Raw genomic sequence first — 17151 nt, 5'->3', positions numbered from 1 at the left:
AGAATTGCCCCATACAGAAAAAAGAGAATTTTGTTACTTACCGTAAATTCTTTTTCTTATAGTTCCGTATTGGGAGACCCAGACCATGGGTGTTTAGCTTCTGCCTCCGGAGGACACACAAAGTACTACACTTAAAAGTGTAGCTCCTCCCTCTGAGCTTATACACCCCCTGGAGAACCAGATCTAGCCAGTTTAGTGCAAAAGCTGAAGGAGAATAGCCACCCACAAGTAGAACCGAGTAAGAACCGGAATAATTGTAGACTCTGTCCACGACAACAGCCGGTGATTAGTGATGAGCGAGTATGCTTGTTACTACTCGGTACTCGCACGAGTATCACTGTACTCGGGCTACTCGGCGGGGACAGAGTAATCTCGCGATACTCGTGCTGTACTCGTGGTCTTCATGTTGGCGCTCTTTTTAGAGCCAGCCCTTATGCAGGGATTGGCTGGCAGACCAATGCAATGCCACAGCCCTGTTGTGGAATTGCAGTGATTGGCCGGCCCTCACAGAATGACCGTGCCTTTAGCCCGACACTTCCCCGCTCGGCTACGGCCCCTCCCGCACTCCACTCCGCGTGTATATTTATATGCACGCTTACACACACACGTACGTTTTTTTTTTTAATTTACAGTTTTATGGTTTCTACATGCTGCCGGTGGTCATTTCACAAAAATACTCGGGTCTCCCATAGGATAACATTGGGCTCGGTGCTCGGGCCGAGTACACGAGTATCTTGGGAGGCTCGGCCCGAGCCTCGAGCACCCGAGCTTTTTAGTACTCGCTCATCACTACCGGTGATAACACACGGAACAAGAAAATTGCCAACAGGGAGGGTGCTGGGTCTCTCAATACGGAACTATAAGAAAAAGAATTTACGGTAAGTAACAAAATTCTCTTTTTCTTTATCGTTCCTTTGGGAGACCCAGACCATGGGACGTTCCCAAGCTGTCCCTGGGAGGGAATAAACAGAAAAAACTAAGAAGTAGGCGGAGCCTAACTTCACAAGTGGGCGACAGCCGCCTGAAGGATGCGTCTGCCCAAGCTCGCATCTGCCGAAGCAGGAGCATGCACTTGGTAGTGCTTCGAAAAGGTATGCAGGCTAGTCCAAGTGGCAGCCTGACAGACCTGCTGAGCCGTAGCCTGATGCTTGAAAGCCCAAGAGGCACCGACAGCTCTGGTCGAGTGTGCTTTGATCCCCGGCGGGGGACTGGTAGGCGTCCGAAATGGTCGATCTAATCCAACGGGCCAAGGTCGGCTTAGAAGCAGAGAGACCCTTGCGCCGCCCTGTGGTTAGCACAAAAAGAGAGGTGCACCGCCTAAGCGCAGCGGTGCGAGCCACATAAATCCGGAGAGCACGCACCAGATCTAGAGTATGCAGCGCTTTCTCAAAGCGATGAACAGGGGCCGGACAGAAGGAAGGCAAGGAAATATCCTGGTTAAGGTGGAAGGGAGAGACCACCTTAGGAAGAAAGTCCGGGGTCGGACGGAGAACTACCTTGTCTTGGTGAAAAACCAAAAAAGGTGACTCCGAGGAGAGCGCCCTTGGGACAGGGAGAGGGGTCGAAGCCACCACTGAAGAGAGCTCCTGGTCCGTGGCGACAGAGCCACTAACCTCTGTAAGGAGGAAGGCCGCTTGTCCCAACAGCGGAGGATGTCCAGCTGCAGAGGACGCAGATGGAACTGGGCAAAGGGAACAGCCTCCATGGAAGCCACCATTTGACCCAGCACCTGCATCAGGCGCCTGAGGGAATAACGGCGGGGCCTCAGGAGAGAGCGCACCGCTAGCTGGAGAGACTGCTGTTTGATTAAGGGCAACTTCACAAGTGCTGACAAAGTCTCGAACTGCATCCCTAGGTACGTGAGACTCTGAGTCGGAGTCAGAGTGGATTTGTGAAGATTGACAATCCACCCGAATTGGGCTAGGGTGGCGAGAGTGAGCGAAACACTCCGCTGACAGTCTGCGCTGGATGGACCCTTGACCAGAAGGTCGTCCAGGTAAGGGAGCACTGCCAACCCCTGGAGGTGCAGGACCGCAATCACTGCCGCCATGACCTTGGTGAATACCCGAGGGGCCGTGGCTAACCCGAAGGGGAGAGCCACGAATTGGAAATGATCCTCTCCTATCGCAAAACGTAACCAACGCTGATGTGACACTGCGATTGGCACATGTAGATAGGCATCTCTGATGTCGATGGACGCCAGGAACTCCCCTTGGGTCATAGAGGCAATGACTGATCGCAGAGACTCCATGCGAAAATGCTGCACCCGAGCATGCTTGTTGAGAAGCTTGAGATCCAGGATGGGCCGGAAGGTACCGTCCTTTTTTGGAACTAGGAAGAGATTTGAGTAAAAACCTCTGAACCGTTCCTGAGCGGGAACTGGGACAATCACTCCGTTTGCCTGCAAGGACGCCATGGCCTGTGAGAAGGCGGCGGCCTTGGAGCAGGGGGGAGTTGAGAGAAAAAATCTGTTTGGCGGGCTGGAAGAGAATTCTATCCTGTAGCCGTGAGATATGATGTCTCTCACCCACTGATCGGAGACTTGCTTTAACCAAGCGTCGCCAAAGTGGGAGAGCCTGCCACCGACTAAGGACGTGGTTGGAGCGGGCCGAGAGTCATGAGGAAGCTGCCTTAGTGGCAGAACCTCCTGCGGTCTCTGCGGACGCGCTTTTGGGCGCCAGTTGGATTTCTGATCCTTGGCTGAGTTAGCGGACGAGGCGGAAGGCTTAGAGGATGACCAGTTGGAGGAACGAAAGGAACGAAACCTCGATTGATTCCTACCCTGGGCGGGTTTCCTGGTCTTGGTTTGTGGCATGGAAGTACTCTTCCCGCCAGTAGCTTCTTTAATTATTTCATCCAGCTGTTCACCAAACAGCCGTGAACCAGCAAAAGGGAGCCCAGCAAGAAACGTCTTGGAAGAAGCATCTGCCTTCCACTCTCGATGCGGATAACAAGAGAATTAGCTGAAGCCACCGCAGTGCGGTGAGCAGCCTCTAGCATGGCAGACATGGCATAGTATGAAAAATCTGAAGCCTGATCAGTTAAGGTAACCATCTCAGGCATAGATTCCTTGGTGAGGGAATGCATCTCCTGTAGAGAAGCAGAGATGGCTTTGAGAGCCCACACTGCTGCAAAAGTCGGGGAAAACGCGGCCCCCGCAGCTTCATACACAGATTTGGCCAGAAGGTCAATCTGACGGTCAGTGGAATCCTTAAGTGAGGTGCCGTCAGCCACCGACACAACGGTCCGGGTTGATAGCCTAGACACAGGAGGGTCTACCTTTGGGGAGTGAGACCACTCCTTGACCACCTCAGGTGGAAATGGAAACCGGTCATCAGAACCACGCTTTGGGAAGCGTTTGTCAGGGCAGGCCCTGGGTTTGGTCACAGCGGTCTGAAAACTGGAGTGGTTAAAGAACACACTCTTCACTCTCTTAGGTGAGGTAAACTTATGTTTTTCTGCCAAAGAGAGTTGCTCCTCTGACACTGGCGGATTGAGATCCAGCACAGAATTAATAGAAGCAATCAAATCACTAAGATCTGAGTCACCCTCAGAGAAATCGATGGGATACATAGCCTCCGAGCCCCCAGTGAGGGCATCCTCCTCATCTTGAGAGTCAGCTCTTGAGACAGAGCCGTGGGATGGGGAGGGGGAGGGTGAGGAAACCCTGCGCCTTCTCTTAGAAGGACGGGGTCTGGGATCAGATGATGAATCCTCCGTGAGCTCTGATGGACGGAGGTCAGAGGATAGGAGTCCTCTGTCAAGAGTATTAGAGGCACCCTGTGAGGGGGGCTGATGTATATTCATCAAAGTCCTGGACAAAAGTCCCATGGACTCAGCAAATGACTGGGATATGGACCTAGAAAAGGACTCTACCCAGGCCGGGGGTTCAATCACAGGTGCAGCAGCAGCCTGAGAGACCACTGGGGGTGAGACTCCAGGCTGTGGCACCGCCAAGTTAGAGCAACCATCACAGTGTGGGTAAATGCTCGGCTCAGGCAACAGGAGCTTACATGCAGTGCATACAGAATAAAGCTTTGGAGCCTTGCTCCTCGTGTGAGACATGCTGCTGGAGTGGGGGCTTTGCAGAGAATGAACCCCAGGGAGAATATACAGAGGTCCACAACCGGAGACCGGCTGTGGCTTACCAGACCGCTGAGCGCGGTGTTGTGTGCCCTCCAGATCCCGAAGCCCGGTCCCCCAGTGCGCAGCACCTCAGCAGAGATGCAGAATGCAGGATGTCCCAGAGCAGAGTGAACTCTGCCTGAGAAATGGGGCGTTCCTATAAAAGAGCGGGAACTGGAGGGCTATAGAGACCTGCAGGGAAGGAGGGACGCCCCAGCAGTGGGGAGTGTCCCTCCCCTGTGTAGAACGGCCGCCGGGAGGAGCCGAACCTGTCCCTCTGCATGAGTGACATGCGAGGGCAGGAAAACGAAACTAGGCCTCCGGCGAATTCGGGGCCTAAATTTAAGCGGCGAGGCCGACAAGCAGGCACCATCGGCGCGGTTCTCAGGCAAAAGCTGGAGAACCCGCCGGAAAAGTTAAAAACAATCACATACAGCATACTCTCCCCATACAATAAAGAACCGGGACCCCCAACATAAACGTCTCAGGTACTTAGCTGCTGAGACACAGGGCCATGTCCCTGGGGATGAGTGCTCCGGTCCAACAGAATCCTCAAGGGGCTGTGGATGGAGACCGGACTCCTGCCAGGCATGGAGAACCGTGCTGGCTCCCACTTCAAGCCAGAGCCCAGAAGGGATGGTGAAGGAGCGCGGCATGTAAGGCTTCAGCCTTGTAAATCAACCTTAACAACACCGCCGACACAGTGGGGTGAGAAGGGACATGCCGGGAGTCCAGACATGGACCCGCTTTTCTTCAAACTCTTTCCAAAAGTCAAACAAATCAGATGAGAATGCATGTGTGGATGTATGCCTCCTGACACAAAGCAATAAACTGGCTAGGACTGGCTACCAGGGGGTGTATAAGCTCAGAGGGAGGAGCTACACTTTTAAGTGTAGTACTTTGTGTGTCCTCCGGAGGCAGAAGCTAAACACCCATGGTCTGGGTCTCCAAAAGGAACGATAAAGAAAACCTGGTTAAAAACTGCACCAAATCATCAGGACTTGTGTCGTGATAAAGGTGCACTAGAGTAACATTCGCCAAATTCAAGACAAGGCGGGGAGGGCCTTTTAATGACTTTGGCGCATCTTTCATCTGCCGTGCGCCAGCATGAATAAAATGCCCTAGTGAAGGACTGGAGAGGATTTCTGTTGTAATTTACGCCACTTTTATGGCACAAGTCATAATGAATATGCTTTCGACACGTGGCACTGCCACGTTTCACCCACGCCAGAGATGGCATAAACCAGCCCCCAAAAAACATGCAAAAACTTGAGCTGCACAAACAATTGGTGATATTCAAACCGTTTTACGCTAGGATCTTGCAGAGAGCTGTTTGATAAATACAGACTTTAATTATCTTTTTATATTTTGGAGCGAATCTGCTAAAAAACTGACATTAAAAGGACTTTGTGTGAATATAGAAAAATCACTTGTAAAAATTGAAAGCTCAAGAAAACTAAAAAAAATAATAAAAAAAAACAAAAACAAAAAAACCCAACACACACATCCAATACTAAAACGTGATGGATTCTCATCCCTGATTTAATAATTTTGGACCAAATTCTGCAGCTAAATCCATGTAAAATCTGCCAATATTCTGCATTTAATGTGAGCAGATGGGTATTTTGGGCCCTGGAGTAATATTTTTTGCTGTGCACGAGGTGAATGATCGAGGCGCCTTATTTTGCAGATTTCATACGGAAAATAAAACTAAAGCTCCATACACATTAGAGTAATGGGACCCAAACCCACGGGTATCGATTGGTTTCGCCAACAGTCTGATGTGCGTGGGGGCCCAGACAAAACGATCGCTGGCTGAGTTTGGAACCGGCATTTACGATTTTGAACGGCTGATTCTTTTCTTTTTCCTAAGATAAGTTACCACTGGAGATGTCTGACAGCAGCTTTCCTATAGATAACACAGGAGCACTCGGGTGTAAGGGAGATGAGATATATGTTGGCCAAACAAGCAGTCCGACCAAGGCTGTAACAATCGCAGTCACAGCAATCGCAACCCAGACTGGGCCCGCCGGCCGCAGAGCCTGTTTCATCTAGATGTGTGACTAGAGACGCGCGTCTACATGATATACAGTACATCGTTGCACAGAGACCCGTTGGGTCCCTGCACTGCAATGTGTCGGCCGCCGATTAAGACTATGCATATTCACTGCTCCCTACGCCCAAAATCCAGGGCATGGGGAGCAGAGACTATGCTGGCACCTGGAAGCTGACAGCGCTGTAAGTGGGCGCGCCGTGCATGACAGTAATGTCATGCGCTGTGACATTTACAAACTGGTCAGTTATGGCATGCCATTATCGGAGGAGGACACTGGGGGAAGTGAGTATAATCGTTTATTTTTTTTGTACTGTGCAGTGTCCGAGATATCATATGTACCAGAATGCGGCCAGGATGGGGACATAAACCAGGCTGGGGCCATTATGGGTCATGTATACCAAAATGGGGCCATTATGGGGACCATCTATACCAAGATGGGGACATATATACCAGGATAGTGACCATCTATACCAGGATGTGGCCAGAATGTGGACATATACCAGGATGGGCCACAATGGAGACATATATACCAGGATATAGCCATGATTGGGTCATAGACGAGGATGTGGCCATGATGGGGTTATACACCAGGATGTGGCCATGATGAGGACATATACCAGGATGGGGTCAATGGAGATATATATACCAGGATGAGGTCATATATACCAGTATGGAGCCATGATGGGGACATATATACCAGGATGAGGCAATATATTCCAAGATATAGCAATGATTAGGTCATACACCAGGATGGGGGACATATTTAAGAGGAAGTGGCCCAAAATGAGGAACAATAGTACAGGATGGGCTCAGTACTACACACAGAAGGAGGGGTCAACTTGTATGTCTTTATAGGATTTAGAACTCTACAATGGCCCATACATCTGACCAACGTGTGGGGGGGCCCAGGCTCAAACTTTGCACCGAGGCCCATCAGACTCTAGTTACGCCACTGAGTCTAACCATCATTCAGCTAACCACCTTCTAAGGTTCATGTACAGCCTTATCCTCGAGGAGATGGGCGGCCTTATCCTCGAGGGGATGGGCGGCCTTATCCTCGAGGGGATGGGCGGCCTTATCCTCGAGGGGATGGGCGGCCTTATCCTCGAGGGGATGGGCGGCCTTATCCTCGAGGGGATGGGCGGCCTTATCCTCGAGGAGATGGGCGGCCTTATCCTCGAGGAGATGGGCGGCCTTATCCTCGAGGAGATGGGCGGCCTTATCCTCGAGGAGATGGGCGGCCTTATCCTCGAGGGGATGAGCGGCCTTATCCTCGAGGGGATGCGCGGCCTTATCCTCGAGGGGATGCGCGGCCTTATCCTCGAGGGGATGCGCGGCCTTATCCTCGAGGGGATGCGCGGCCTTGTCCTCGAGGGGATGCGCGGCCTTGTCCTCGAGGGGATGCGCGGCCTTGTCCTCGAGGGGATGCGCGGCCTTGTCCTCGAGGGGATGTGTGGCCTTTTCCTCGAGGGGATGCGCGGCCTTGTCCTTGAGGGGATGTGTGGCCTTATCCTCGAGGGGATGCGCGGCCTTATCCTCGAGGAGATGCGCGGCCTTATCCTCGAGGAGATGCGCGGCCTTATCCTCGAGGGGATGCGCGGCCTTATCCTCGAGGGGATGCGCGGCCTTATCCTCGAGGGGATGCGCGGCCTTATCCTCGAGGGGATGCGCGGCCTTATCCTCGAGGGGATGTGCGGCCTTATCCTCGAGGGGATGAGCGGCCTTATCCTCGAGGGGATGCGCGGCCTTATCCTCGAGGGGATGCGCGGCCTTATCCTCGAGGGTATGCGCGGCCTTATCCTTGAGGAGATGTGCGGCCATATCCTCGAAGACATGTGCGGCCTTATCCTCGAAGACATGTGCGACCTTATCCACAAGGGGATGTGCGGCCATATCCTCGAGGAGATGTGCGGCCTTATCCTCGAGGAGTTGTGCGGCCTTATCCTCGAGGAGTTGTGCGGCCTTATCTTCGAGGAGATGTGCGGCCTTATCTTCGAGGGGATGTGCGGCCTTATCCTCGAGGGGATGCGCGGCCTTATCCTCGAGGGGATGCGCGGCCTTATCCTCGAGGGGATGCGCGGCCTTATCCTCGAGGGGATGTGCGGCCTTATCCTCGAGGGGATGTGCGGCCTTATCCTCGAGGGGATGTGCGGCCTTATCCTCGAGGGGATGTGTGGCCTTATCCTCGAGGACATACTTGGGTTTCTACAGCAGATTCTCTTACAAATGAACGCATATCCCTTAGGTCCGGATATTCCTCACAAAAAGCAGATCTGATCCCTGATAATCTAGGCGGCACATCTGAGCCCGACTCTTCTGCGTCTTGTGCATGAACTTTTATAAATCCCATTCAGATGTCACAAAACTTAAAACCACTGATAACTGTCTGCAAACTACAAACTATACTGGTTGTTGACCCTAAATTTATAAAAACTGTGGAGTAAAATGTAAGAAAATGACTAAAATATACGTATAAATCAAAAAGCAAATTACTGGCTAAAATCTGAAGAGGAGACTATTCTGCGGCAGCCAAAGTTATCTACTTCTCGTCTGGTGGTTACGGGATCAGAAGGGGTTAACCAATCCATCAGCACTGGATCGCCGCATCCTCGGCTTTTTCCGAACAGTACTTATGAGAAATAGCCACCATTGCAGCCACCGCTCGGTTCACATTGGCACAAAAATGACTATTGATATTGTCCCTGGACACAAAGCTGTGATGTATCGTATGGACAAGTGAAAGGACAAAGACAAGAACCAAATAAAACACGGAAAAGAAAAGCAGAAGTGTTGGGGGAGCGTGACGCAACGCTAAAATAACGTATTATTTATACATAAGAAATTATAACCAGACAGAACTCAGACGTCTCGGCTCTCCTCACGAGTCTGTTTTTAAAAAAAAAAAAAGTGTATTTCCCATGAAATAAGGATTTCTTATAACTCTGTGCTGTGTGGTTTCTTTTATAAGCTCCTCATGGGCGTCACCATTTTCTCAGAGGGGCGTGTCCCTACCAAGTGTGATGCTGTCAACCCTGATTGGACAGTATTAGAATGCGTAGAGAAACGCCCCCAACTGGTAACACCCAATCAGAAATGTATTAATATCTTGGAGGAACAACAGAGGAGCAGCACAATTCAGAGTTACAGGAAAAGAAACATCAAAGATTTATTTTTTTTACTAAAGCAGACAAGTCGGGAGTGATATCTATAGGTCTGCCAAAATTGTCTGAAGGTGGGTATATCACTGGATCTTGGGCCACAAGACACAAGCACGACATAAAGCGACACAAGTTACTTACATTAACTTCGGTTATAGCAATATCTACGACGCTACCGACAACAATTAAGGCATCAAACGTGTTCCACGCGTCAGTGAAATAGTGCTGTTAGTAAGGGGATGGACGGAACGAGACAAAAGAGAGAGAAGGAGAGAGAAAAGAGTTACGAGTGTCTAAAGGCAAAAGTCAGAAAGTGACTATCCTCAGTGAACTCAAGAAGAGGACCTCAACGTAAGAAGACCAGGCACCATGGGTTAAGAATCACTGGAGCAATCTGGACCACAACAAGGCCAAAAAAGATCCAATATTTTTGATACCAGATGGACATGGTTTTCATCCATGTTGAGATCTCTAGAAGGGAACCTCAACGTAACCCATGATGCCTGGTCTTCTAATGCTGAGGTTCCCTTCTAGAGATCTCAACATCGATGAAAACCATGTCCATCTGGTATCAAAAATATTGGATCTTTTTTGGCCTCGTTGTGGTCCAGATTGCTCCAGTGATTCTTAACCCATGATGCCTGGTCTTCTTAAGAATCACTGGAGCAATCTGGACCACAAGGCCACAAAAGATCCAATATTTTTGATACCAGATGGACATGGCCTTCGTCTATGTTGAGATCCCACAGTTCTAAAGCCACTACAGAGATCTGGGATCCTCAAAAAGTCTCAACTGTGAATCTAGGGACCGTATTTCTTCGGTATTGATATCAAAGATAATTTTTTTGTACTCATTGGATAAGTTTTTGTTTCGTAACCTCATCAAATGGAAAATCTCCATATTGGACCCGGAACCTGAAAACCAAAATCTTAGGTTTTGGAAGTAAAGATGGGAAGAAAACCAGAAATCCTTCACCCTAAGCAGGAGGAGGTGTTAGAAGTGGCTGTGACTTGTCCATGCGGTGGCACGAGGCAGAAGACGCTGGAGCGGGAGACACAGGGTGACGGCACAGAGCGGGGGTGTACTTACATCAGCTTCACTGAGGACCACGTCTACTATGCTGCCGATAACGATGAGTGAATCAAAGGTGTTCCAGGCATCACTAAAGTAACCCTGCGCACAGCGGCCAGAGGGGTAAACGGAGGTGGTTAACATCAATAGGACATGAGATATAACAATCCACATTGCAGGACAGAGCACACAGCGCAGAGGAACACACCGCTCCCATATTGTCTAGCAAATGGACTGAGTTTTCAGACAAACCATTGAAAACGGAAACCCATAAAATGTAAGAAATCTAGGGGGAACCTCAAGACGTAGTGATTTTAAAGCGACCCTCATGTGTCCTCCTTACCAAGGCTCGTGTGCCCTAGGGCTTATTAAGAGGTCAATGCATTCGGTCCGATCTCAGGAGACACTGCACAGACGCCTCAGCTCTCCTGACCGGACTGCGACAGCCTCATATATTGGGTCGGGAGACGCATGGTCCGAGATTGGACGTCAGAATCAGGCCTTAGAATAAGGACAGCAATTACCCAACGCCCTTTTTCTTTTTACCAGTCATTTCCACATTCATGGGATCACTGGGGGTCCCTGCGGTCAGACTGCCACTGATCATACATGTATCATCTATTCTGGGGAGAAATCATGGTTGGACGACCTTCTCCTAATAGCTCTGGACTTTCACTCTGATGGAATATGGAAAGGCTGCTGCCGATCAGCGCCACTGATTGCTGCAGCGGTTACGATATAAGAATATCACACGCGACCGTCAGGATCACAGCCCCAACATCGCAGGGATTGTCCCAATCTAGGAGGTACGTGCTAAAGGCTCTAGGCAAATTTCAGCAATCACTGCAGATGTGCACACTGTCACGGTGCCTGTGTATTCCCAGTGCAGATGGGCGGATATGTGGCTGCATGAAAGGTGCAATGTGCACACTGTTACGATTCTTCTGCATTTCCAGTGCAGATGGGAAGAAATGTGGCTGCATGAATGGTGCAATGTGCACACCATCATTATTCTTCTGTATTCCCAGTGGAGATGGGTGGACATGTGGCTGGATGAATGGTGCAATGTACACACTGTCATGATTCTTCTGTATTCCCAGTGCAGATGGGGGGATATGTGGCTGCATGAATGGTGCAATGTCCAAACTGTCACAATTCTTCTGCATTCCCAGTGCAGATGGGCAGAAATGTGGCTGCATGAATGGTGCAATGTGCACACTGTCATGATTCTTCCTTATTCCCAGTGAAGATGGGCGAACATGTAGCTGTATGAATGGTTTAATGTGCACACTGTCATGATCCTTCTGTATTCCCAGTGCAGATGGGCAGAAATGTGGCTGCATGAATGGTGCAATGTGCACACTGTCATGATTCTTCCTTATTCCCAGTGAAGATGGGTGAACATGTGGCTGCATGAATGGTTCAATGTACACACTGTCATGATTCTTCTGTATTACCAGTGCAGATGGGCGGACATGTGGCTGCATGAATGGTGCAATGTGCACACTGTCATGATTCTTCCTTATTCCCAGTGAAGATGGGTGAACATGTGGCTGCATGAATGGTTCAATGTACACACTGTCATGATTCTTCTGTATTACCAGTGCAGATGGGCGGACATGTGGCTGCATGAATGGTGCAATGTGCACACTGTCACAATTCCTCTGCATTCCCAGTGCAGCGGACATGTAGCTTTATGTGACTCCTTGTGGTCATGTGCCGACCACATTCTCATAAGCTTTTCTCCACATAGCAGTGAAGCAGATAAGACTTTAGTCTGCACAAGATTGAGGAGCGGATTCACAATCTCCCGCGGACCTCATTGTGGATTTCACCCTCCTAAATGCTTAATAATGGAGTAAGGTGAAATCTGCAACTGACACCAGTGGATTCTCTCTGTGGATTTGTGGATTTCTGCCCAATTCTGCAGTGGAAATTTTCTGTAACAAGTGGACATGGCTGCAGGAGGCAGAGCTCCCGGAGGAGGCAGCAGCCGCAGCCTGAACCCATGAAATCTCACAATTCTGGCGTAACCGGCACAAAAAAACTTTTTCATAACTTGCACCCTATTTATGATGTTTTTTAGACACTTTTTTTCTGATTTATCTGATTAGGTGAATGGCCTTGATGAAAACCAGGTGTGATTTATAGGAAAATGGCATGACGCAATGTGTGATATAATGCACCAAAAAAGGGGCAACCCGTGCTGCCCATTAATGGCACAAAATAAGTGGTGGGAACTCAGACTAAACGTCGTAAAACAGCTCAGATTTCTCACGCACCAGGACCCACTATGATAAATGTGCCACGTGTTACAACGGTCCAATCTACGTTTGCACCCTCTACTTAGTATTGATGGAACCCGCGCCATTGTGTCCGGACCAGCACCATGAATGCGGGCGTCATCCTTGGTAATTTGGTTTAAAAGACTTTCCAGGGTACAGTCCCTGACAGAGTCCCTATTCATTTAAATGGGGAAAAAACACATAAATAATGCATGTAAAAATGCGGAAAAAGGCAAAAATGCATGAAATTTCCGCTGCGATATGGTTTTCGGTGCGTATAAATCTGCTGCAAATACCTGATGTGTGCACACGGCCTTACTGCGACCAGTTCAGCTTTGGGGACATTTTGCCGTTTTATGGGTTCCCGTTGTGCTGGGGACAAGTAGAGGGCCGAATGGCTTATGAGGTCAGATGAAGGATATTTTGTAGAGAATACTCAGCCACTTCCTAGCAATACTGAAGAAATGACCACAACCACACGGCATACAGCGCCGACACTGACACGGGGACACGAAACGTGGACAAGTCACAGCAAATTCATCTGGTCATGCATTTCTGGGCGGAGGAGGACACAGCAACCACTTGTCACTTACGAGCCAGCGTTTTTTTTTGGGCACACAAATCTGACAGATAATAGGAATACAGGGTCAGAGCGGGTCTCATAGGGTGCGGATATTCTTACTCCTATGTTATAGGACATGTCCGGGCGCGGATGCTCATGTCGTCCATCCAGGCTGAACCGCAGACGCACGCCGGCTTCTCCTGGATCCTGAGCATCGGCCCCCGAACATGTCCCGCATGATCATTTATATACTTTACAGGCTCCGGCCATTTACAGGAAGATTATATAGGGGAGTCACATTGTACCAAGATCTGTAGAAACGTAACTCTCAAAACTAATAGCGAGGACATTTTTATTTTATTCTCTGGATGAAGATTGAAATTTAAAAAAATACAATATTTAAGCTTCATAATTTAATGCACTTCATAAAGTGACATTGTTTAGTAGATGCATTTTATTCTATATTTTCTTATTTGTTGCTTGGTCCCCACCGGTCTTTGGGCATGTTCACACAGCTTTACTTGTGCATTTTTTGGCAGGAGAATCTATGTAAACCCCCCCAAAAGTAACCTATATATACTGTGTGTGTGTGTGTGTGTGTGTGTGTATATATATTTATATTTATATATATATATATATATATATATATATATATATATATATATATATATATATATACATACATATATATATACATACATACATATATATATACACATACATACATATATATACATACATACATACATATACATACATACATATATACATATACATACATATATACACATACATACATATACATACACATACATACATATACATACATACACATATATACATACATACATACATATACATACATACATATATACATATACATATATACACATACATACATACATACATACATACATACATACATATATACACATACACAGTACAGACCAAAAGTTTGGACACACCTTCTCATCTCTAGAACAACTGTTAAGAGGAGACTTTGTGCAGCAGCCTTCATGGTAAAATAGCTACTAGGAAACCACTGCTAAGGACAGGCAACAAGCAGAAGAGACTTGTTTGGGTAAAGAGCACAAGGAATGGACATTAGACCAGTGGAAATCTGTGCTTTGGTCTGGTGAGTCCAAATTTGAGATCTTTGGATCCAACCACCGTGTCTTTGTGGAAAAGGTGAACGGATGGACTCTACATGGCTGGTTCCCACTGTGAAGCATGGTGGAGGAGGAGGTGTGATGGTGTGGGGGTGCTTTGCTGGTGACACTCTTGGGGATTTATTCAAAATTGAAGGCATACAGAACGCGCATGGCTACCACAATGGGGAAGAGCAGTGTAAAGCACCAAGCTTGTCACATATAATGGATGCAACAATCCCATGGAGCTGCAGGCTGTTATTTTTAGGCTGGGGGCAGCCTAATAAAGATGGGCCTTCCCAGTCTGAGAATACCAGCCCCCAGCTGTTGAGCTTCAGCTGGGCTGGGTATCATAATACGTGGAGACCCTATGCCAATTGTATTATTTATTTTTATATCACAATAGTGACCCACAGACAGTGCCTGTGATTGGTTGCATTCAGACAGTGTCACGCAGGCTGGGGGGTACGTCTGACCGCAACCAATTACAGACACCAGGACTGCCAGTGGGCGGGGAAAGCAGTGTATATGCATGAAATTAATGAGCGGCCCCGGAAGAAGAATAAGAGTGATGAGGTGATATGCCAGATGACCTGGTCTCCACAGTCACCAGACCTGAACCCAATCGAGATGGTTTGGGGTGAGCTGGACCACAGAGTGAAGGCAAAAAGGCCAGCAAGTGCTAAGCATCTCTGGGAACTCCTTCAAGACTGTTGGAAAACCATTTCCGGTGACTACCTCTTGAAGCTCATCAAGAGAATGCCAAGAGTGTGCAAAGCAGTAATCAAAGCAAAAGATGGCTACTTTGAAGAACCTAGAATATAAGATATATTTTCAGTTTTTTCACACTTTTTTGTTAAGTATTTCACTCCACATGTGTTAATTCATAGTTTTGATGCCTTCAATGTGAATCTACAATTTTCAGAGTCATGAAAATAAAGAAAATTCTTTGAATGAGAAAGTGTCCAAACTTTTAGCCTGTACTGTATATATGTGTGTGTATACATACATATATATATATATCTATATATATATATACACACACACACATATATTAATATATACATACACACACAGTATATATATATACATATATTAAAATAAATTATTATTTTTGTTTTACTTAACTTTTTTTTAAGGCCGTAATGACTGAAGAATTGAAGAATTTGTAGGTTGCTTGTTTTTCAATGTGGACGGAAGATACTAATTAGTATAAATATTTATTATTATTTTGTTATTTTTTTTTCCGCTTAAGGCTTGAACGACTGACGAGTTTAAATGTTGCTTATTTCTCAATGTGAACAAAAAAGATATATATCTTTTTTTTGTCCACATTGAAAAATAAGCACCATTTAAATTCTTCAGTCATTTTGGCCTTATGCAGAAAAAATAAAATATAATATATATATTTATTTATTCTTATTATTACTATTATTATTTTTGCTTAAGGCCAAAATGACTGAAGAATGTGGACAAAAAACACGTTGGAAAAAAAATAGTATATTTAGTACGAACATGTTTTACAATTGAAACCACTAGAAGCTCGCTGACAGAGGATTTAGGGCTTTTTAATGAGGATTTTGGAGACAATTCTACTATAAAATCCATGTAAAAAAATAAATAAAATGATTATGAACATCCTCCTCTGTTACTTCCTACAGTCTTTATGTGATTGCTGCAGCAGAGACCGGTGGGGACGATGGGAGCAGGGGACTGATGGAGCGAGTAATGTTTTCCCTATTTAATCCGTTCCCTGCATTTGGCCACTTTTCATAATTCCTGGAATATATAACTGTATAACATGTGTTATCTGATAATGTGGACCCCACCATTATTCGTCGTGGTTCATCACTTACCTTGGGCTTGAAAGCTATAAGCTTCAGAACCATTTCTACAGTGAAGACGGCCGTGAAGACCATGTTCATCACATCCATCACATCATTGAAGATCTTAGATTGCCCGTAATGCTGGAATAAGGATGAAGGTGTGTTACTGAACCCATCCTCTCTGGGTAATCCTATGTAATAAGCTGTGCTCATATTGTAGCACTAATATATCCTACAGCGGGGTCCGGTGATGACAAGCTTACTTGGGTGCATCATTGGGGCACACAGCACATGGTCCCTGTGTCCCCCAAAGAAGGCAACGTGAAAGGGATTTCCCCACAAGTACGAAAATCCCCCAATCTCTTACCTGCAGGGATTTACCGGGGATATTATTTTGTAATAATCAGTATATTTTGTAAATCCAGAGAACCTTCTTTAAAGAACGGTCCAAATTGGTTTCACGAGTATTTCGGCTGCGTAACAATATTGACGTCTCCATTGTAAAATAATCTGTTCTAGACTGAAGCGGGCTTTACATGCTGCGACATCGCTAGCATTGGCTAGCGATGTCGAGTGCAATAGTCCCCGCCCCCGTCGCACATACGATATCTGGTGATAGCTGCCGTAGCGAACATTATCGCTACGGCAGCTTCACACGCACATACCTAGTCGGCGGCGTCGCGGTGACTGCCGAACAATCCCTCCCTCAAGGGGGAGGTGCGGTCGACGTCACCGCGACGTCACTAAGCGGCCGGCCAATAGAAGCGGAGGGGCGGAGATGACTGGGACATAACATCCCGCCCACCTCCTTCCTTCCGCATTGCCGGTGGATGCAGGTAAGGAGATGTTTGTCATTCCTGCGGTGTCACACACAGTGATGTGTGGAGCTGCAGGAACGACAAACAACATTGTACCGCCA

At 47.5% G+C, this 17151-nt stretch overlaps 1 protein-coding gene across 1 annotated transcript in view; it reads right to left on the bottom strand.

Moving 5' to 3' along the window:
• The window catches only part of CACNA1D (calcium voltage-gated channel subunit alpha1 D), a 390642-nt gene that overhangs the window by 94486 nt on the left and 279005 nt on the right, over positions 1 to 17151 (bottom strand). The window contains exons 29-31 of the mRNA XM_075321032.1: positions 16263 to 16373; positions 10430 to 10513; positions 9481 to 9564 (exon numbers count right to left, since the gene is read on the bottom strand). Coding sequence (XP_075177147.1) covers positions 9481 to 9564; positions 10430 to 10513; positions 16263 to 16373 — 279 coding nt within the window. The remainder of the gene's footprint in view (positions 1 to 9480; positions 9565 to 10429; positions 10514 to 16262; positions 16374 to 17151) is intronic.

Source organism: Anomaloglossus baeobatrachus, chromosome 8, assembly GCF_048569485.1.
Source record: "Anomaloglossus baeobatrachus isolate aAnoBae1 chromosome 8, aAnoBae1.hap1, whole genome shotgun sequence".
In the NCBI taxonomy this organism is placed as follows: Eukaryota; Metazoa; Chordata; class Amphibia; order Anura; family Aromobatidae; genus Anomaloglossus; species Anomaloglossus baeobatrachus.
This window is presented reverse-complemented; position numbering and strand designations above follow the sequence as displayed.